Raw genomic sequence first — 24,642 nt, 5'->3', positions numbered from 1 at the left:
TAATAAAAAAGTCTCTGAAAGGCCTTGTGAAAGGCTTTGTCTACGATTGGAAGTTCATGGAGGCGGCCATGTTGTGTCACGGAATTTCCAAACACATACCACACATTCAGTACCATACCCTAAAACTTCTACTAGAGAATTATGTTACTGGTATGACGATGCCCCACCAGAACAATGCCTGGAGCATTCCTCTTGTGATACAGAACCACTGGACACGTCCAGTCGTATCCTGACCAGTCGGGACTTCACAGTGACCTTCACAGGCTGGGATGACCCTTTTCCAGTACCGGGAGATTCAAAGTTCGCTTCCGGTATACACACATACGTAATAAACATGTATGAAGTTAAAGAATCAGGGTATGATTTCCTTGACGTTGGAAGAACTCCTGTTATACCGGCAGAACAGATAGAGAAGTTATCTCCGGTAAATATCAGCATTCCCTCAAATTTACCAAATCCGGCTATGTACGCTATATTTTTAGAAGTGACTGACGTTGCTAACAATGTGCGACAAGCTCGAAGATTCGTCATGTTTGACAATTCATCAACAGTAACCTCGCGGGATGACAAACCTTTCTACTCCACAACAGCCTCTCAGAAAACCAACCACAAGTGGCAAACAAACCTTGGACAGATATGTTACTCCTGGACCGACAAATACTACAACGACAAATTCCATACACTGAATCTTCTAAAACCAATACGAGACGATCCACACGGCTTGATATCTGGTGTGTACGAACAAACAACTGGAATCCTTCCCGTATCAGGAACTGAAAACATCCACGGCATTACGAGGTTTTATTACACACTGAGACGGGAGGGACATATTTTGAATCAGACGAAGGTTCCTGACTTTACGTCACAGACACTATGTGTCTCTCCAAAACTAACTGACGGTGAAACTTGCCGTTTGGATTTAGTGGCAGAAGATATCTTTAACCAGACATATGCAGACTCTCTTGTAACTTATATTGACTCCAGTGGACCGGAGATATTTGATGTGTGGCTTGTGAGAGACGGTTATGAGCGATTCTATGTACATTACAGTAATGACCTCTCCAAAATGATCCTCGCATTCAAGTCTCTCGATGTCCACAGTGGTATTTACTCCGTAGATTGGTCACTTGGAACAGCATTTGGGGGGAACGACATTGGACAGGGCTCTATTGATATTCTAACGGCTAACACAAACGTAAGTATTTTTCAATATATTTTGCAAGTGCATGCATTAAGTATATTTGGAAATAAAAGATTGTTTTAACTCTTTTAGCCTTTAGAATAATAGCACGTATCAGAATAAAATATAACTTGATTGATAGACTTTGCAAAATCACAAATCATTCGGTTCCTTCCTATTAATTATAGTTTGTGAAATATTAGAATTACAAAATTATAGCTCTATCGTAAGAAAAATATTTCCGATTTGTTTTATGTTAAACAGAAATTTTTAATTTAATTTGTTTTAGATAACCTGTCTGGATGGTGTTCACCCATGCTATTGTCCTGTCGTCGGAGACTGCCTCTTTTACAATTTCACTCTCAACCTCAATTCGCGTCTCCATCGCAACGCTAGTTTCGGAAGCCACAACCACAAGTACCATTTTACCATAACAATTACCAATATAACACGACTGGTGTATGGAGAACATTTAGAAATTTTGGCTGACGACTCGCCCCCAGCACCGGGGATTGTTATTGAAGGGACGGCTGGCTCACCAGATGTAGACTACACAAGTGATGAGGAAATTACCGTTACATGGGCAGGATTCATTGATAATGAGAGCGGTATAAAGTTATATAAAGTCGGACTGTCGACGAAATGTTTGCATATAACAGACTTCAATCACTACACATCTATAGATGAGACAACGCTAACCTCAGCTAATTTTTCTCTACCAGAGGAAGGAAAGTACTACGTGACTGTAGTTGCTTACAACAACGCCATGGAACCATCAACACCTGTCTGCTCGGATGGTGTCGTACTCGAAAGATTGGAACAAAAAACAACAAATTCAAGCGATTAGTAGCGGTTGTGTCCGCACTATTGTCTGTGATGAAAGTCATGTCAAACTCATCATTATGTTAGAATTCGTTTTATTGATAGTAAGGGCCATCAGATAGTGAGAACCATAAAATGAAAACTTGATTCAATCAACATTATGAAATAGAATGAAGAAATTAAAATAATTAAAAATAATTGTCATTTACCAAAATTATCTAGTCATACATTCACATGGCAACATTAAAGTCATGACAATTATCTTATAAATAGAGTCCAGTGAAAAAACGGTGCAATTTTACATGGTATTATTAGAATATTAATACATTACGTAAAATAATACTGGATTCTGATTGGCTATACACATGACTGTGCAATATGCCCGGGGAATGACATGAGACTAAACGTAAAGTTAACATGACCTTACTATTAAAAGATATAATTTTATCGTTGCGTTTTAACAAAAACGATGATGACGGACAGAGTGTTGTGTATTGGGAAGGAAACACATGATGAAAATGAATCTCGTTTGGAGAAAACACATATGTCTGTGACAATTTATGTATAATTTAATTTAACAACAAGGTGTTGAAATGAATATAGCGTTTCTAGGCGTCTCTTGAAGTGTTTCTGGTGCGATGAAAAGGAAAGGGATCATATTATGTACATATGAGGGCGTTGTACTATTATTGTCCTTTGATGCCTCATATTATTCGTGATGGGATATAGTCCTCGAGTTCGGATTGCACCTAAATCTACTTTATGAATGAGGAATTCTGATTGTCGTCAAACATGTAATGTATGTTTATTAGATCATTCGCACATCGAATGATTGATGGATGGAGATTGACGTCCTTGTTCCGGTTATAGCCGAGCAATTTGAACAGAATCATTTCGATTATTTGTCAAATCTCTCATGTTAAAATATCCCATTAAAATATTATCTTCTAATGAATCATATCATTAGTGTCATCAAGAGTTATTAAACACTTAACAATTTCCTTTGTTGAGGTAAAAGGTAAATATGGTGTGATAATAGAATGAATATTTAAGTATCAAAATCGTTATTTGATAGACATGTAATATGGGAGTTTCGAAATCCAAAAAGACGTGGTTAAAGTATAATTTACCGTCGATTTATCCCACGTGCTTATGACGTCATGAAAATTACGCCAAGTGATGACGTTATAATTACCGGATTGTTGGACAAATCTACGGTAAATTGTACTTTACCCACATCGTTTTGGGATCTCAAACTACTTTATAAGAACGATTGCCAAGGACTCAACCCTAAACAATTGAACGTTTTAGTAAGCATTGCATTGCTAGTACAACATTAACCTGGTTGCGAGTTCACAACATTGATGTAAAGTCGATGTTTCCTACAGTGCAAATGCCGATACCTAATAATTTATATACCCAAACAGGATATACTGTTTGTCTATGAGTCAGCAAATGGTCAGGGATATCTTAGCCCGAATGAAATGTTCCTTTCTTCCATCACAAACATATGTAAACAACTGTTATTCTTCCATTCGAGATTACCCTTTTGACCCCGTAGATCTGATAAGATACATTATCATAACTCCGATAGAAATCTTTTTGGCCAGTCAATACAATGCTTGCTGATTTGACTGACATTCAGATTGATTTTTCATTTGTAAGCAAATACAGCGATGTTTACTTTAATATTATAGAAGTTATACGTTTAATATATAAAACCAAAGTCAATAGTCCCCACAGCCTTACAAATCAGCGATGACACCCGGAAGTAAGCCTTATTCCTTCGCCTTACATGTTTTTTTTCTAGTTCTGTTGTATTAATGATAACACATTCAATGAACTATTATTTATTCATCAATCTTTTGAAAGAAATAAAACGCCATACAATTAAATAACACTTAATCTGAAATGGAATGGGGTTTTAAGTGTTTCTAGCTGCAATCTTGAAAAATAGCCGCCAGTAGTGATGTCATATGGCTATTTCGAGACCCAGATTCCAAAAACATTTACTTTGGTATAAACTAAAATGATGCCAAATGTACTTTTTATCATAATGAACATTATATATGCCTCAGTATATGCGACATTAAGATAAGGTCTTAAATATACAAAGTATGATAAAAATAGAAAGTTTAGAGCAGGAAGTTCACTTTATCATTGAACACAAATACGAATGAACAGGTCTAGAAAAGTAATAATGGAAAGGTCATCCTGTGGATATTTAAACAATCAAAGTCCAGTCCCAGTTCCCTTTAAGTTTTACTTACGATATATTATATATGAAGTATTCTTAGTGAAAAGAAGGACCCTAAAAGGTATGTAATATTTAAGCATTCAAATCAGAGTCAGACCAATGGAAACAGTCACTTGATGTTAAACTTAATTTACTCGAAGTTGATCGGATCACGATAAAGTGTCCTATTGTCTAATTATTCGAGTTTAAGTAAAATGAAAAAGTTTGGCTGAGACGATTACAATACATTTGTATTTCAGACTAGATCTTCGAAATTCACGAGTTTGGGTAAATTAGATTAAATTTAGCATGGATATGTCAACAACGTGTTTGACCATGTTTTTTAAATCTACCCTATTAAATAGTTAGAGATCATATTAACAAATACTAAACATTGTCCATTGCTTTAATCTACTTTTTATTGATGTAGCTTAAATTACCACATATGTCCATTAACATCCAAAAGACAAGGAACAACACTGATGCCACAGTTTTAATTGTACATGAGTGAATTCCTTGAGTAATTAGATATTAGTCAAATTTTATGATAATCCGACTGTGACTTATCCCTGTAAACACCACCAACTGTAATGACAAACAACAAGTGAATAAACGTGTTTTGTAAACGCATCTTTAGGAGGAAACATGCATTTAGTTTTAAACATATCGATATTATCAACGTTCGGCCATTCGGTTACTATACGCACTTTCATTAAACTATATTATTTTATGTTTTAGATGGAAATGACGTATCATTAGTTTCATGCGTAGTTATACACTATTTAAAAGGACATTGTAGGTATAGGGTCATCGGGTTGAGAGGTTATAGTAGCCTTATATAAGACTCTCATTTTGAAGATTAGGGCCAAAAGACACATTATATAAAATATTACACTTTTTTTTATCTTTCTATGGTGGAAGTGAAGATATCAGAGTGAAATGAACGTTTGAACGTACATTAGTTATTATATAATATAAGTAATATTCATGCACAGACACGTAAGTCGTCAAGCCTTTTTTTATCTTATACGCTATCTTAAACAAATCAATCATACAAGTAGTTAGCAAACGGAAACATTCGCAAGCATTCGGGTGGGCTGCACCTGAACTTCACAGTCGTTATAATCTATTGAGTTTTGAGCGAAGAGGTGAGTTACTCGATTGCTTGATTGTGTATTGATACTGGTATTTGGCAAGTTGGGTTATACTTCTTACTAGCATGATTAACCAAGACTATCTTGCATATGTAAATGGAAAAGAAATAAACAAGCAGCTTACAGGGATATACACTCATTAATATGCAAATCAGTACATCATATTTTGTTTTTGTAGTTTACTATCTAATATATTTATAACAATATATTTATAATACATTTATATAGTATTATAATATTGTACATGTTCTGTAACAGAAACTCAAATATTTTAATAATAATTAAGATTAACAAATTAATTTAGTAATTGATAAATATGAATATTAAATGATTTATATTTTATTACATATAGCATGCTATAGTATGACATTAATTTGGTTACATCGATCCCATATAGTAATTGATATCAGCTCCTCTATGAAATAATTTCGACAAAAGAAATAATAACAAAAAATGAAATATACACAACGTAATAGTATAACCTATATGGAAATCCCGTCATATCATGCTGTCAACAGAGACCCTTTGTATGGAGGTAAGTACACTGTACTATTGGATATATAAGATGAATTAAGCTTTCATGATATTGATTTCACTGTAATATTTTATTATCGGTTTCCTTTTATATATCGTATTAATAAATCAATTCATCAAATTATCTCGGTAGGTTTAAAAATGAAATGTCCTATTCAATATATAGTGGTGGTTACTATTTGGTGGTAATTATTCATGGTCATTGCTTGTTGTTTTAGGTACTTAACTACGTGACTAAGCCGATGCTAAATAATGGGGGCGAGTGTTGCCCAGACGTTGGGCGTTTTCGTGATTCTTTCTATTTCGTTAGCAGTAACGGGTAAGAAGCATTTTAAGAGACATTTTATTACACTTTATTCATCTCTTATTAATTTGATAAATATGAGTACTCTTTGATAAGTGTGGTATAGGTCCAAAAATATGTTTACGCTAGTCGCAATGATTAAATATAATTCCGCAATTTTCGCTATGACATAATACTATGTTTTGTAAGCCAATGAAAATGCTAGTTACAAGAAAGAAATTATATCAGTCTTTATATTATTGAAATATAATATGATATAGATTGTTCCGTCTCAAAATCTGAAAACGTTTGAATACTTCAGGTGTTACATTACACGTTAAAATAAAAACTGGAACTATATATTGGGCTGACACGCGTGCTACAGTGAGTATGGATATAGAGGGAACAACGAACAATGCAAGTTCTGTATATCTTGGCAATAACTTCCAAGTAGACGGAACTAACTATATAGACGTGGAGGCCAACGTTGGAAGAATAAACAAAATTACCGTTTACCGGGACAATCGTGGGAAGAACCCGGGATGGTTTTTGGATTATGTATGTATATATGGAAATGTAGAATATGATCATTAGCATATACAATCCAGAGATAATCAAAACTTTGATTGGTCTCAGGTAGTCACTAATTCGTAAAAAGCGTTAGTTAGTGTGCACTTTAAAGTTAGGTGTGCAATATATTTCTGTTCAATATTATGTAATGTGAATTATATATATCAGTTATTATTTGTTTGGTCACTGCATACGACACTATGTTAGTATATCAAATGTACCCGTAAACGAATCTGTAAAGATTAATTATGGTTGGTCAACATGAGAATAGCCGAGAGCCATAACGAACCATAGCCTTTCATTTCATTTGAGGTTTCTGTTAATTAATAAGTTAATCTTGTTTAGTTAATTTCAAGTAAATGATAATGTTATGACTAATGTTTATCTTACTGTGTTTTGCTTAATGTATAGAACATGCTACACCATTATGTAGCATGTTTAAGATGTTTTGCCCACTACCCATCTGTAAGTTATAGAATAGACATTGTCCCAAAAACCACCAGAGAACTGTATAGATGATGCGGTAAACGACTGTCCTCTTATATGCATTCATGTGATTTAGATTGAAATAACCGATGCATCAACTCGACTGAAGTATACATTTAAATGTAACTGTTCAGTGGTAGAGAGTCATGACTTAAAGATATCCTCAAAAGGTATGCTATTGTAACATATTATATTCATAATCAGTATTGAAACTTAATATCAGGATAGTATATGTATGTATAATATTTTCAAATTCGAGTTGAGAAGTAAAGAATAACGGATAACAATAATCGTTATTAATAGCTTTTATGCTGCTTTATTAAATCGATAAACAATCTATTTGTATCATTATATACATTGAAAAAAGAACATTAACCATTTTATCAAATACTTAAAGATAATGTAGATAAAAAATTGTAGACACCTTTTTTTCTATAATGTACAGAATGCTACTATAGCCAACCTATCGACAATTGTCTATTGGACCCTGTGAGAGTTGAATGTCACATTGGAAGGTGTACAAGCTGTTGGGACGGATTCTCAATCGACGGAAACAAATGTACCTGTAAGTTTAGAAATGTAGATGTAATTTAATTTGTTTTTCTGATATTACATTTGTATGTTCAGGAATGGGATACACATTATTGGACAATCATAATAATACAGACTTTTTTATATTTTATATCTTTAAACCATTTTGATGTTGTTTGCAAAAGTTGTAAGGTCTGTGGAAGCTTTGACAGGCCAGATTGATTACTGATATAACATTACTGCATAATAGAGAATGAAATATACATCCTACATTAATATGAACATTCATATTTATGCAAATATTTTATATCTATGATACTATTTTTACACTTTCTAAGTTAGCTTATTTTGAACAGTTTTTATGTATTATTGCCATTACAAGTTACAAGGACTGCGGAAGCTTTGACATGCCAAATGAAAATAACAGACGAACACAATGACGAACGAAGATCGCAAGTGCCACACGGACAACCGAATACATGCTCCAATCAGAGGGACTTTTACGGAAACATACAGGTGAAGAAGGTGGACACCATTACAGATTTTGATCTTTTATTGAATACATCCCACAACCTGGATTCCACAAAGCCTCGATCGCGATACGTCAATGATTCTGTATTTGGTATCACCGACGTATATTTTCACATAGTGAAAAAATCTTTGACAGGTAAATCAGCGCTTTGCATTAACAATTTGACAAATGAATCAATAAATGTCACTTTGTGTACATTTGTAAACTAACGACAAAGCTATGTATATTACACGCCTTTAGTGATCACGGTATAATGTTCTCTCATTGGTATCTTCGACATAACTAGTCAATGTCTTCATGTTTAAAAGGTATTTCATCTAAATGAACAACGTTATCAATACATGAAACAAACGATTAATACAAATATATTTACATATGCCCCTATATAGTCAACGGGATGGGAGTTGCGTTCAAATTAGCGTAAACGCAACGACGTATGAATACAAACCCAGAATAGGATCGGACTACTTCTAGTTCACGCTTCGGTAATATTTTGCGTCATATGATAATCTAAATAAACTTTAATTACTTAATTTACATTTTACCTTTTCACAGATGACAGATTTGCTTTGAATTAATAATAAACTCAAAAAACGATTTCGGTCTTCTATTTGTCTCAAGACTTATCCTTAGGCGGCACAGACAATAGCATGCTCGTCATTAGCCTACTCGGTTGGCCTACTGTATGAAGTGTAAACGAAGTTTCCTCGTTGTCGGATTCAAAATAATAATAAAGAGTTGTTATTAGATCTAATTAAAATGTATTTGACATCAAAACAGAATATGTGTTGAAGCATTGTAACGATAATAAACAACAAAAAGAATCGCTGGTCGGGGCTACAACCGGGGGCTTTCCTCGGGAATTTTCGAGGAATTCCATAGTTACGTCAGTCACACACCATGCAAACACTTGTCTACCATCCGTACAATAAAATAAAAGTCGTGACTATGAAGAATTTAGTCTATATCGCGTATGTAGACCGATACATACATTGCAAACATTCAGTAGCTCAACAGTCATACAATTTGATCAACAGGCTATTTCAAAATCAAATATGGCAGCTCGCTCCACTTCGGACCGCATCACTACCCTGACAACGATAAATATACCGGTAGTCGTTCCTCCTCGGTTATCTCAATTTTTATTCGAAATTGATATTATTGATACATTATCAAATTGAAAGAAACGCAATTTAAAAATAATTTAAAGGTGTCATTGTTATATTTCAAATCAAACTGCAGCTATAACATTCAACAAACGGAACTATATCTTCGGTCATCCTGACTACCGTAGTTACCGAACTTAGCAACCATCACCGTTTTAAATTTGACGTAAAAATAGACTTATTTATGTAAATATAAAGATTGAACATTGAATATGTCTGTATCCCGTTGCGTTCATACCACCTTTAACGCAATTAAAACACTGTTCAATCTATATATATAAAATGTTTGAACGGACACATTTTAAGTGTGTAAATGTCATCAGTTTAAAAAAAATTAAAAAAATTAAATTTAATGGCATGACCGACATTTTTTTTCAATCAGCATTTTTGGATACTTTATGGCAAGATATCGTTTATACGATAAATACGTTTTACGACTTGTACATGTACATAGCATATTGCATGGTAAAACGACATATATCAAGATACAATTTGCTCTTTTTTTATCTTTCTATGTTACCTTAGTTGAGTGCGATAATTTCAATGCCAACAATCTTTGTGTAACCTCTTTTTTTATTCATATAGGCTCAGAGGTTAATACCACATTTGTCCTAAGGGAAGACAAGGAAAGTAAGAACCCCGCTCATCGATTGACGTTTAACAAGACGATGGACAATCCGATCAGTAACGGCGATTTGAGAAACGGACAAAGGTCAAATATTAAAAACATCATTTGTTATTTCTTAATTACAATATCATCTGAAAAAATCTTGATTTCTGAAAATTTTAAAGAGTTTTAGGTATGGTGAATAGAGTTTGTATAAGTCTTTGTTCTGACCTCCTTGGGCCATGAAGGGTAGCTCCAGTAGGTACAAAAATGAGTAATACTTTTAAATCGCTTCTAGTATTTGCGTTCCGGATGATTGTTTCCTAATATTACGATAAAATATGACAAGCAATATATTCAGAAATGATATAAATACATATAGATAAGTACATGTGCTGCGCAAGATAATGTTAAGTGTTGTAACTGTATCATGTCATCTAAACGTTATGTTTAAGGCTTTGTCTACGACTTGAAGTGCTCGGAGGAGGTCATGCAAATTTTAAAAATGTCCTACCTAATACCATGCAATCCGTTCAGTACCCGAAAACGTCCACTGTGAGGGATATATGCTACTGGTATGACGATGCCCCACCAGAACACTGCCTGGAACATTCCTCTTGTGGTACGGAACCACTGGACACGACCAGTCGTATCTTGACCAGTCAGGACTTCACAGTGACCTTCACAGGCTGGGATGACCCCTCTCCTGTACCGGGAAATCCAAAGTTCGCTTCCGGTATACACACATACGTGGTTAACATGTATGAAGTTAAAGAATCAGGACCTGATTTCTTGGACATTGGAATGACTCCTGTTATACCAGCAGTACAAAAAGAGAGGTTATTTCCGGTAAATATCAGTATCCCCTCGAATTTACCAAATCCTGCTGTGTACGCTATAGTATTAGAAGTGACGGACGTTGCTAACAATGTGCGACAAGCTCGAAGATTCGTCATGTTTGACAACTCATCAACAGTAAAGGCACGGGATGACAAAATATTATATTCCACGACAGCCTCTCAGAAAACGAACCACAAGTGGCAAACGAACCATGGACAGATATGTTACTCCTGGACTGACAAATACTACAACGACAAATTCCATACACTGAATCTTCTTAACCCAATTCGAAACGATTCACATGGCTTGATCTCTGGTGTTTACGAACAAACAACTGGAATGCTTCCCGTATCAGGAACTGAAAATGTCCACGGCATCACGAGGTTTTATTACACACTAAGACGGGATGGGATAGTTATAAATAAGACAGACGTTCCTGACTTCACATCACAGAAATTATGTGTCTTACCAAAACTCACTGATGGAGAAACTTATCGTTTAGATTTAGTAGCAGAAGATGTGATGACCCATACCTATGCAGACACCCTCGTTACTTACATTGACTCCAGTGGACCTGACATAGTCGATGTTTGGCTTGAGAAAAACGGATATGAGCGACTCTTTGTACATAACAGTATCGACTTGTCTAAAATGATTCTCACATTCGAGGCTTCCGATATCCACAGTGGTATTTACTCTGTAGACTGGTCTCTTGGTACAACTTTTGGAGGAAGGGATATTGGACTGGGCTCCATTGGTATACAGCGACTCGGTCCAAATGTAAGTATCCGATCCCTTCTTTCGTGTGAATTTCCCGTCCTGACATTATTTCAGATGATTGACGAATCTATTTATAAGTCCTCCTTGTTATCATTTATTGCCTTAAGTGTCACTGACAGATTTTCTGAAAGTCATAATAGCTGAAATATTTATCCATCCAAATGCATGTTAATTCTATTCATTGTAATCGTGATTTGGAAATTGAGACCTAGTTATAGAAAACTTGTTAAGGATCCTGACTCAACTTGCGCATGTCTTAAGTTTATCCACACTTAATTTTTTATTAAAGAAACATGATTTTTGATATATTATGAAGCAGCTAATGCTAATTATTGTCGATGGCTTTTCCTCATTGGGAACTCTTTTTAAGAAACTGCTTTTATAATGTTAACGTTACTATTCACTATAATTCTATAATTACAAAATCCACAAATATAAATTAATCGCAAACAGGTCTTATGGATTTATTCTCTGATATGAAAAATAAATTTATATTTCAGATAACCTGTCCGGATGCTGTACTGACCTGTTACTGTCCTTCCGTAGGAGTTTGCTCCTTTAACAATTTCACGCTCCATCTGAACTCACTCGTCCATAACCACACCCATAAAGGAAATCACAACCGCCAGTACCACTTTACCATAACAGTTACCAATATAGCTCAACTTGTCTCTGTAGAACATTTAGAAATTCTGGCTGACGACTCGCCGCCGGCCCCGGGGGTTGTGATGGAAGGGACGGTCGGGTCACCAGACATAGACTACACTAGTGAGGTCAACATTACCGTTAACTGGGCCGGATTCATTGATCATGAGAGCGGTATAAAGTTGTATAAGGTCGGACTGTCGACGGAATGTTTGGAAATTACAGATTTTGTACGATCAAACATCAATGTCACGAGTATTAATAATTCTATTTTGGAGACAACGTTAACATCATCTCGTCTTTCTCTACCAGGAGACGGTAAGTACTACGTGACTGTAGTGGCTTTTAACAACGCCATGGAACCGTCAAAGCCTGTTTGCTCGGATGGCATCGTTCTGGACAGGACTAAACCAAAGTTGGTAAATCTTACGTTACAGAGCGCAACTATGAGAGAGACTATTCTTTGTTCGGATGGTAGGGCTTGGTTCATCACAGCAAACTTAACGAAACACGAAATACGTGACACTGAGTGCCGTGAAAAGTGTAAGAACTCTACTACGAATGACTTTGTCTCGAGTCTTCCCGGGGACATCCCGGATATAACACACGATGTTTCTCCGACCTGCAACATAAGTGCTTCACACGGTACTATATATCTCCCGATCGATCTGATCAATCTAAAATGGGATATAATCGAGGGTGAAAGCCAAACTCACGAGGCATTTTTTGGTGTAGGTTCGACAAAAAACTGTGGATCTTCCCCAGATGTAATCGATTACGTTAAAACCCATAACAAATACTTCTACAAGAAGCGACACACTGGCCTTAGTAACGGGGATGAGTTCTACATCTTCATCAGAGTTACCAACAGTGCCGGCCTTGGTACGACGGCTGTAATCGGTCCGGTTCTACTTGATGAGTCCCCTCCCGTCTGTCCTAGCACACTGCTACCAAGTATCCATAACGACACTTTATTTATCAACTGGACCAGTGACGAGTTTTATGATAGCGATCAACATGAGGACATATCGTCTTTTTACTACCGAATAGGTAAATGCATTTACTTCCTAATTATCTTTTCATTCTTCCTTACTTATATTTCGTCTTCATTTATTTCACAGAAAATATAGCATTGAACATTCATAGAGCAACCCGATAAAGATACAAATATATGAAGCTGTAGTTCCCAATACTGATTATCAAAGTCACAGCAAACATTGTACGGTTAGTGTCTGCCTTTATTTTTTCAGGTCGTGATGGGACACTGGTATCCGGATTTATCCCTCTTCCTAACACTGGATGTAATGTAAGTAAGTGCTTCAACATTGACGTGTCAGATATACAAGCCTACGACATCCATGCAGGATGTGAATTCTATATTGAAGTTTATGCCTTTAATAACGCCGGTTATTACTGTACTGTCGATACCGAACCATTCTATCTTCCATCGATTCTGCCTCCTGGTCATGGGATCGTTTTTGACATCACACCTGGTAACATCTCCCCTCACAAGAACTACGATGACGTCGATATAGCATTAGCGTCATCTCAAGTTTGTGTTGCGTGGGAGGGATTTGAACATCATGGCGGTGTTTCATATGAATTCGGAATTGGACAATCTCCTGGAACTGATGACGTGGTTTCGTTTCACCAAATAAGAAATACCGGCGTTCATTGTGATACAGTTACTAACCTGATCCATTATACACAGTATTTTTCAACAGTCCGAGCGTCGTCAACAGGAGGGGAAAGGGTCGGAATTTCGGACGGTTTAACTATGGTCAACGGAAACGATATTGATTCTTCAATTTTACAGGTTTATGACGGACAAGGATGCTCTAGACTCGCACACATTTTAAAAGAAACCGTGTTTTCTACAAAAAAAATAACCTTTATTCCAACCGACACAAATTTCCATATAGGACATACGTATACTTTAATTACAAACGAGAGCGTTTCCATTCTTAGCGAAGAAGCTATCATTCACACTCAGAGACAGATAAAACAACTATATTACACAGCTTTTACACCGATGGTTCGCTCCCCTCGCTTCAACATGTCATCCCATGACGAAAAGAATTATCATGTCAGATTACACGTTGCTGACTGCGTCATCGATCGAGACGTCATGTTTGCATCTAATCGCGTATCAGTCTACTGGAACAATGATGCTTTCCATCAGTATGTATCACATTACGAAGTAGAACTCCGGGTGTTATCACGTGACAATATATCACAAACCGATCTCGTGACATTGGCGTACGGCAAAACGTCTGGTAGTACCGCGGTCTACAGTTTTAATGACGTATCGTTAAGATCCGGGCGGTTTATTATTTCAGTCAGACCTTGTATTCGGGAGATGTGCTTGACATGGACCAGTTCTGACGGATTTGTAGTCACAGATGCTACGTATGATGAGTTTAGTGTAGAGGCTAATTTGCATAAAACTGGAGACGCGTGTTCAAGTGTAAGCCTAACAATATCAGATATCGAATGTCCATCCAGAAAAGATCGGGGTAGTGATGTTATTACTCGATGGGGAATATTTCATGACAACAAGGCCACCCTACAAGTTACATCATGGATTGCACATCAAATATCTGAAAACCAAACCGACAATTTCATGGTGAGTTTAGTTTTTTAAATACATTGCTACGTTAAAATTTAGATCATGATAATTTTTGAAATATAGTAAAAATTCTTCTTTTATAAATTATATACGATCTGGTCGTTTTAGTTTATATATTTGATGAATCACTTTATTCACAGATCTCGCAGTGTATCAAGATCCCACTGTATCCTCATCAGACATTGTTTACTTGTGTTAAACTTTACTGCCCTTTGGGAACCTCTGGCTTACAATGCGTCCCCTTAACAGTATTAGAGGATCCTGGCAGTTTCGACAAGACGGCTCTGTACGAGGTAGACTCTGATTCAGATATTGTCATGGAAATAATGAACTTCATCCACGCTTCAAATTTAGGAAAAAGACTCGCATCGTTACATGGGGCCGAACTAGACTTCTCTGCAACACCTGTTCGTGTTGGCGGGATAATACTTGGATTGGAGGATCGCCAAGTCACGTGGTATCTACTGAAGGATAAAATGAACCAATCATTAACGTGTGACGATAATCCCCTGTGTGTAGCTGTCCATCAAACTGTTGGAGGATTTTGTCCTTTTCAGGGGATTGTACTTGAAAACGAAATAATCCACTACATCTGTGCAGAGATAGAAAGCTATACAACTCCAAATGGACAGATACTCCCTGCCTTTCAGACTTGTGGTGATGGGTTCGTTTTTGACGAAAATCCGCCCGAGAAAGGTGACGTCATTATTATATCACAGAACGGGTACATCACTAACAACAGACATATGCTGGTCCACTGGGATGGGTTTCAGGATTTCCATGGTTACAAAGACCTGGGATACCCGGACAGTATATCCAGATATGAATATTCAATAGGTAAGATGGTAAGATCACAGTTGACTGTATGTTGACAAACTGCATTGAATCGCAATGAATAATATATATGAAAAAAAATTCTGAATATTATTGTTTTGTTCATGGTTTGTTTTTATTGTTTTGGGATATATACATTTTCTCACAACATTAATATCCTCTATTTCAAAGGAAGCAATCCACATGGAGAAGACGTCGTTGCCAGGAAGACAATCGGTCATTCGAATTCCGTGAAAATCATCAGTCCGAATCTCCATCCGGGTTCCACATATTATGCCACCGTTACCGGTATGACATTTATTAGTTCAAATTTTAGACACAAACAACGCATCAATCATCACATGTTGATAATCTATTTTGTATACATTTTGATTATTTGCCTTACTAATGTGCTGTGTATTTTTATTTTATATTTTTTTTTATTTACAAGCATTTGATCACGTGGGCCATACAATCACAGTTGTCTCCCCTGGAGTTCTGTATGACGACACGCCCCCTGTACGTGGATCGTTACATGTTGGAACCTATCTGATGTCAAAAGACTTTATTGAGTCAGAAGTCCACGTGCATTGGACAGGTTTCGATGACGACGATAGTGGAATCGATAGGATACAGGTGGGAATTGGATCAACCAAATCGGAAGCAGACATCGTGAGCTTCCGGAACTTTTCCGGGAAATGCGCCATATTTACTGACCTCTATCACTACCATGACGGACATGACTATTATGCTATCATTCTGGTGAGTAACTTTTCTGTTATTCGGAGTGACAAGACACTATCAATTATCGTGTAAGATAAACAATTTGTGAAGCAGACTATTTTAGATTATTTTTTTTGTGATTTTCATTCAGGTGACAAACAAAGCGGGACTGTCAGTTTTATCAGCGTCAGAATCGTTTGTCATAGATAAATCCCCTCCTACAAAAGGCACAGTCCAAGATGGGATTGACGTTCATTCGGTAATGTAATTTTGCGCAATTATCTGAACTCTTTCATGAAGTGAAGAATTAATACGACTGTTACTGATTGACGTATATATAATTGTTATTAAAATTACTGTCAATATGGTTTTCACGGACAAAGCATATGTTTTTTAACTGCAAACAAATTATAGACGAAAATTGAAAATTTAAAAAAATCTGTGGAAACATTTGATAAAGTCAATGGATCTTCTTTGCATTTTTATTGTATTGCATTTGCAGCCGGACATTGACTTTCAATCTAATACGACACATGCTGGATGTCATTGGTCCGGATTCAGTGACCCTCATTCCGGACTGTTGTATTATACAGCAGGTCTAGGTACCCAGCCGTTAGAGGATGACGTCAGGTCCATGACTTCTACTGGAACACAGACAGGTAAGAATGAAATAATATCGCATATGGCAGGTAAAATATGACGTCTTATATATCTTTATGGAAGGTAATATATTATACAATATTAGTGACGAAACATATTTGCATACCGATAGAATAAGTACAATATCTAAACGCATTCATTTTCTGATATTATTATAAATGTTTTGACATGGATATATTAGAATAATGCATATTTAGAACTATTTGCATAGTTGTATGTATTCCTTTCTGCGCCAATATTGTAATGTGATATATATGAATATCAGAATCATAAAATGCAATACGACCTAAATCATTACACCAAAAGTAAAATATTTTTTACGTCCATAGAAGGATAATGAAATGATATACACCAAATACAAAATTGATTTGACAGTAATACGCTGGCAGCATACACTTGTACCTGGAGAACAGTATTTCTGTAACGTACAAGCGTGTAACGGAGCTGGATTGTGTACATCTGTGTCATCCAACGGCTTTACTACAGACACCTCTCCACCAATCCCAAGTGTCGTCCATGTAGGAATTGATGGACATCACTCCAGATACTGGCCTCATCCGTAAGTAAATTAATCAATCACTACCCATGGTAGTTAATTCTGAACCACAAAAGAAAATTAAGAAAATGTGCTCATCTCCATGATATATATATTTTTATACACCATAAACCTATTCACCTAAACCATTTATTTTCCAAATACCAGAGAGGTTGGGAATAGCCTGCAAAACACGGTTATCGTTCTTTTGGGTAGCACATGACGTCATATATGTGCTACATTAGAACCATTCGAAAAATTACCTCAATGCACCCTTTCCCTGCATATTTCACTTTAACATTTGGTTTGATATTTCTCGTTATATCAAATAATATGTATCTGCATGTGTGATTAGTTACAATTCGTAATAGCTTTGTAATAAATCAAGTACCAAGCAGGTTTCCGAACTACGGTACATAGTCACCAGATAAACACAAAACGTTCCATTTCAACAACTCTTTACAACTGCTCTACATATTGTAATTTAAATTTATGTTATTGACCGCTTGATTGATTTAAATATTCATTTAAAAAAAAAACCGGCGGTCAAAAAGTTTCATATCCATGTAAATCATTGAAAACATGTACGACAATAACTTGTGAACCATTGAAATTACAACACGGAATTTGTAAACACTGTGACGTCGTCGTCGTCGTCGTGACGTCATCAGATTTCATTGTGATGCATTAATTGCAACGATATATAATATCGTTCAACATTGTATCTTTTGCAAAGTGCCCTCTGAATGATAGGTGGCAATTACTCATAAGCGTAATCTGTAATGTAGTTTTGCTATGCAATTATATCCCTGTTGTGGACATATTCGGTAACATAAAATAAAATTTGTTCTACTTTGGTACAGAGATACGATTCAAGCCCAGTGGTTTGGCTTCTCTGATGTGGAATCTGGGATAAGAAGGTACGAAGTGTGTATCCGAAGTATTGACAATGAAGCGTGTGACATTTTACCTTTAACTAATTTCCTCCTTGCCGACTACATGACTATCCCAGTAACCCTTCCGCTAGACAAGACCCTATGTGTAGTCGTCAGGGCAGATAACCATCTTGGAATGTCTACGGAAAGCGTCTCCGACAGCTTCGTCGTGGATCCAACCCCACCAATACTGGTCACCAAACCAATTATCCATACCGAAGAAGGATACACCTCACTAAACAATTTGTATCAATTTGACCCTTCTGTTCTTAAACTTTCATGGAAGTTTCGAGATTCCGAGAGTCCTATTGTGCAGCACATCGTTTCAATCACAACGCATCACGAAGGTCACACACCAGTAGAAAACATCCACTTAACGAATATTAACGAACTACGTATATCACTTCCAAATAAAGACTGGCTTAGACCAGGAGATACGTACATCGCAAGAGTGACAGCTTGTAACGAGGCAGGACTTTGTACTTCTGAGAAGTCAAATAGCCTTCCTATAGACCCAACTCCTCCTCATCTTGGTGGAATCACTGAGCCGATGACCTGGTACTCTATAACTGAATCAAATATTACAGTGTCAGCAATAAACATCACTTTATCTGGATTCATAGATGTGGAATCTGGTGTCAAGGAATCTGTAAGCTGTACCACGTAACCGTTAGTAAGACATACAGCGGATCTGAGCTTAGTGACGGCGTTCTTTCCTTTACACCATCAGGCTCTGGAATAGAAACCATCAAAGTCTTATTGAATGACACAATCGATGCAGGACAGTTACTAATAATCACAGTTTGGACTGAAAACTTTGCTGGACTTCAAAGTGAAGATGGTAAAGTGACAGTGACTGCTGTATCCTCAAGTCCTACTGATAGACATGGAGAACTGGAAATTCTAAAACATTCCTGTGATGTACATTACTGTAACAAGGATTGTACGTGTGCTGTTGTAGGGCAAAGATGTCACGATGTTGACGTACCCACTGAGTGCCAGAGATATAACACAAGTTCCTCCATATCACTGTATATTGATGTCATTCATGGATCTGTAAATACCCCGATATCTGCGTCTTCAGCGTGTATATCTGCTCGCTGGACAATAAACGGGTCTGATGTTGACGATATCATGCGATTCGAATGGAGCATAGGACAAACTAATATGCCCGTTGGAACTGGAATATTTGATCCCCTGTATGAAAATCTGTGGTATGACATCGGAAAACAAACATCAATTGTTCATTGTTTGAATGGTGAACGCTACCTTAAGCATGGAGCTAGTTATTTGGTCTACGTCAGAGTTTGGATGTCTGCATCAGAGTTTATTGTGTTTACGTCATTTCCGATTGAAATCGATAACACCCCTCCTTCTGTAAGGAAAGGTAGTTTTATCAGAGAAAATGATCGAGGGTCTTGTGGCCGTGACCTTGACATTACCACGACACTGGATTCGTTGACTGCATGTTGGGGAAAAGTATTTAGTGACCATCAAAGTGGAATCGATTCCTTCTTGGTGTCTCTGGGAACCATTCCAGGAAGTAAGATATTTATGTTTCATACAAAGTCGGTTGCTATCTTATTTATCATTTCAAAAATGTCAATAAATGATTATTAAAATAGCCAAGCTGTTGCTTTATAGTAACCTATAATACATTACTTCTTCACTCATTGATTGTTTGATACATTGCTAACTATTTTCAGCAAATTTTGCCATCACTGAACTTCCGCATCATTTGTTTTGACAGCTGATGACATCATAACTATTGATGACGTAGGTTTGAACACTTCAAAGTCCTGGTCTGACTTGACTCTATCTCTAGGAACAAAATATTACGTCACCGCCACGGCTACAAATCAAATCGGACTCCATACAACGCTTGTATCGGATGGTGTATTGGTCGACCAAGAAAATCCCTATACAGGTGAAGTGTTTAATACAGCGAAGTTCTATAATTCACTCTCTCAAAATTACCAAGATGTTGGAGTGTCGTTCCGGGGATTCGCAGACCGTCATTCAGCCATCAAAACGTTTCTTGTGGCTTTCGACAGGTCAGGAAATGGTAGCCAAGAACTGTTAAAATTTGAAAGAATCGGTATACAGAATACACACCGTTATACGAATATGAATCTTACAGATGGACATTGGTATAGATTTGCGGTGAAAGCGTTGGATGCTGCGGGATTTGAAAGTGAAACAATATTTTCGCCTCAATTCATGTATGATTCTTCTACACCAACTGGATTTGCACCGTGCGAGTACACGAATCTGTTTAACGAAACATTAGAATCAGAAAACGGCACTTTAGTTTGGACGAAACCGCTAGTCAACAAAACGCACCCATCTGTGTACAGAGTTCATTTGGTATTTATTGAGATTGAGGACGGTGAATTGGTCGAAATTTCGTTTGAAGATCAAAAACATATGTATCACATTCAATCTAATATGTTCGATGCTAATGAAGTTCATGCATCGTTTCTGAGTTCGTCACTCTTTAACGATGACCGAAACATTGTTGTAAGGATGGGCAAAGTGGACACCAGTGTTAAAGTTCAGCTTCTGTTAGATGTAAGTGATAATATTAAAATTACAAACAACACAGACAATTCTGTGATTATGCGACAAGTTTCGCCATCGGAGCTTCACGTTACTGTCAACGTACTAGACGAAGAAAGTGGAATCAAAAACATTTTTGTAGGGGCAGGTTCCACACGCGGTGGGTTTCAGATCCATCCGTTAGTTATTGTGCCATGGTCATCAACACTCTTCACAGAGGCACTACACGGACAGGAGGTACATATTACCGCTATAGCAGAAAACCACGCCGGAGGTCGGAGTCACTTTCACGCCAGTCCTGTTATTGTGGATCACACACCACCACAAATATCAAATGCAAAGATGACCATAAACTACAGAGAAATATCGGAAAAGACAATGACCAAGGTCACCCTTACTTGGGATGTGACTGACGCGGAAAGTAAAGTAAAGCAGTGTTTCTGTGCGATAGGTATGTGTATGTATTGTCGGTAAATTTGGTATATAGCGTGCATTGTTTTCAGCTTATTCATCGACATATTACGTCGTTAATGTGGCTTCATTACGTAATGTAATCATATTGTGATATAGACTAATCACAGCGTTACACATCATTTATCGCTAAAGACGAAAAAGCGCTATCTGTTGTGGAACTAAACTTATTCTGACAATAATGATCGATGACAACTACTAGATCTATTAAACAAAAAATAAGACAATCAACATAAGCATTAGTACATTATAGTTACATGCGCAATATTACACGATTCCGGTAATACCTTATATGTGCCCTTATATGTATTTCTGTTGCAGTGGATGACGACAACAGACCAATATATGACGGCATGGCTGTCTCACTCAGACAGTTTGTTTCACCATCGATTCCTCTTACACATGGTACAATGATATCCGCTCACATCACTTGCTACAATGATGCTAACATGAAAACATTTACCACTGTTGGACCGGAACTTATTTCTTATCTTCCTCCAGACGTGAAAGTGGGTGTAATATCCTTCGTAACAACAGCTGAAACATTGGCCGGAATTCCTGTTACCTGTCCATGTTCACCTTTTATGTTTAACTGGGTAGGTATTGACGACTCATTTGGAATCAAAGGTTATTCATACCGTATCCTCCAGGGTGGTCAGGTTACAAAGGACTGGGAGGACACGGAGATGCGGACCTCGGTATCGGTAGAGGACATCAGTCTCACAGATAACCGTCTGTACACTGTGGAGGTCATGGCAAGTAACTACGCTGGTGTTTATAGCGAAGCCATCAACGCATCTATTCTCGTCCTCGGACATGCCCCTACTCTCACGGGTAAGTGTGGTATTCTCGCCATCTAAAAACACAATCTTTGACTTATATATTTACTTTGACAATGCCAATTTTATCGGCAGTAATGTTTTTTTATCTTCATCCAAAATAGTCACTAAGGCAGGTATTACGTTATGTTAATGTTAATTTTCCTATTTGGCGAACACATTTACAATTTGCAAGAATAGCCTTTGATTCAAGACCAGGATATTAAACTGTATATCTACCTGCAGTTGTTAAAAAAGGCGACTTAAAATTATTTTGTAACAATTCAAGAATTTCTTTTCGTATGTTCAATTAAACGACATACAATGAGAATTTTACAGTTGATTCATATATTCTTAACATGCCGTATATATTGTTTTGACGCATTGAGTTTGTTCTTTAGTTTTGCTGTTTGTTGTTGTCTTTTTTTTTGCAAACAGTACTATTCATCTGCATGATTTACAATATAAGAACAATATTTGATCTGTGTTTCATATATTTTTTTGCGATTTTGTTTTAGGTAATATCCCCGAAATAACCAAGACAAATCAGACATTAAATGTTTCATGGAATGACGTCTTTTATGTACGACCTGAGTTACAACCTTCATACACCGTCACATTGGGGTCAGAAAAGGGACTAACCGATCTAATACGGATGACATATATACAGGAAACCAGTCACGTGTTTGAAGTTGTCTATACCGGAAGTGACGTGTTCACCATTATCACGTGCACATACGTAACAGAAACGTCAGCAGTATTCCGTGAGTGGGTGTCAATCTGAATGCCTAGAGCAGTTGGGATTTGTATAAAGATATTTTGTTTGATATTTGCTGTAACCGAAACATAATTGTTGGTTTTTATAAGTTTATGTAACATTTGGTATCTTCATAACATATTAGATCATGTACATAGCAAAAATATACCAGCTAAGGATAAAAGGATAAAATAACGTTAATCAGCGTTCTTGTACAGAATGGAAACAAATAAGATACAGATATAATTTCAAAGAAGTGTGATTGTTATAATGAATTTTCACGAATTTATTCGATCATTTTTGCTTTTTAATCAATAAAAAATAATGCATGCTAGTTATTTCTTCCGTATTTGTTAATTGTGTTTCTACTAATCAACGCATACATTGGGTGTCGTAATGCAGGACTGTCTGACGTCGTCTTACACCGCTTTGAAATTTTACTGTTTAATTTAGGAAATTTGAAAGATGTTTTCATCGATTACATGCACAAATCGAAACGAGCAGGTGATAATCCCACCGTAATGAATCAGAATTCTACAGATCAATGTGGTGTCGTCTTTCAGTAATTGTTTCGTAGCAAAATTTCGTAGTATTTTAAGTCGTTTCCAACACGTAGACATATGTACCATTCTTCGGAATCAACCAATCGCAATACACATAGATTATATTACACGTTTGTAATAAATAACATTTATGAAAAGACATAATTTAATGGGAAAACAAGGAAGTCATACGATAAGACATGATTTGGTTTATCGAATACTAATCGTTAGTAGTCAAGTTTGGATGAATCTCAATAAGCATGGACACACAGAAAGGGTCGTTTTAACAAAATATTATGAATACAATTCACGATTTGAATAGTTGTATATCCCTATATAGACAATATGATATACGGTTTATTCGCGGTTTATTCAGAGTATTATACATAAAAAATCAATTCAACTTAATCCTTTTATAATTTAGAGCTGTAAAGTTATGTTATTATAAATGGTAATGTTTAGTTTACTACAGAAAAGCAGTACCACTTTATCACTTTTATTCTTCCGTCCATGTAATACATAATAAACATAAGTTTCAGGATTGTCTATACTCAATACAGGAAAGAAGAGAATAGATTCATGTGGCTTTCACAGATGGGTACATCAATCACATCCAGCAGACCAAGGACTCGTTCATGCCTTATTTTTTCCAAATATTGCGGGACGCGTCACTAATCTGTCAGTAACTCCGAATTGCTTATTCCATGTTTTTTAAATTGATAATACTTATGTTCAAACCACTTGAGAATTATCATTGTTGTACAATTGTTAAGAAAGCGGCAGCTATAAAGTTCAATGGGCAGAGCTTTACTAGTGGTTTGGTAACTCTGGTCG

The 24,642-nt window shown here is 36.5% G+C and overlaps 3 protein-coding genes across 3 annotated transcripts; all 3 read left to right on the top strand.

Annotated features, from left to right (window-relative positions):
• The first annotated feature begins 324 nt into the window (after nt 1-324).
• Nucleotides 325-2,131, top strand: LOC138331124 (uncharacterized). The gene is made up of 2 exons (XM_069278589.1): nt 325-1,195; nt 1,470-2,131. The coding sequence occupies exons 1-2, from the start codon at nt 335-337 to the stop codon at nt 2,025-2,027; spliced, it is 1,419 nt and encodes a 472-aa protein (XP_069134690.1). The 5' UTR covers nt 325-334; the 3' UTR covers nt 2,028-2,131.
• A 3,173-nt stretch (nt 2,132-5,304) lies between these two features.
• Nucleotides 5,305-19,328, top strand: LOC138331239 (uncharacterized). Its single transcript, XM_069278734.1, has 17 exons — nt 5,305-5,386; nt 6,145-6,245; nt 6,532-6,767; nt 7,342-7,435; nt 7,711-7,830; nt 8,179-8,463; nt 10,080-10,206; nt 10,557-11,721; nt 12,222-13,416; nt 13,617-14,992; nt 15,136-15,832; nt 16,001-16,117; nt 16,260-16,570; nt 16,683-16,790; nt 17,034-17,190; nt 17,567-17,750; nt 18,590-19,328. Exons 2-17 carry the CDS (start codon nt 6,179-6,181, stop codon nt 19,326-19,328), a joined length of 6,978 nt encoding a protein of 2,325 aa, XP_069134835.1. The 5' UTR covers nt 5,305-5,386; nt 6,145-6,178.
• On the top strand, nt 19,319-23,598 carry LOC138331121 (uncharacterized). The gene is made up of 4 exons (XM_069278586.1): nt 19,319-20,204; nt 20,412-21,671; nt 22,013-22,525; nt 23,028-23,598. The coding sequence occupies exons 1-4, from the start codon at nt 19,796-19,798 to the stop codon at nt 23,291-23,293; spliced, it is 2,448 nt and encodes an 815-aa protein (XP_069134687.1). The 5' UTR covers nt 19,319-19,795; the 3' UTR covers nt 23,294-23,598.
• Nucleotides 23,599-24,642: the final 1,044 nt, after the last annotated feature.

Source organism: Argopecten irradians, chromosome 9, assembly GCF_041381155.1.
Source record: "Argopecten irradians isolate NY chromosome 9, Ai_NY, whole genome shotgun sequence".
In the NCBI taxonomy this organism is placed as follows: Eukaryota; Metazoa; Mollusca; class Bivalvia; order Pectinida; family Pectinidae; genus Argopecten; species Argopecten irradians.
This window is presented reverse-complemented; position numbering and strand designations above follow the sequence as displayed.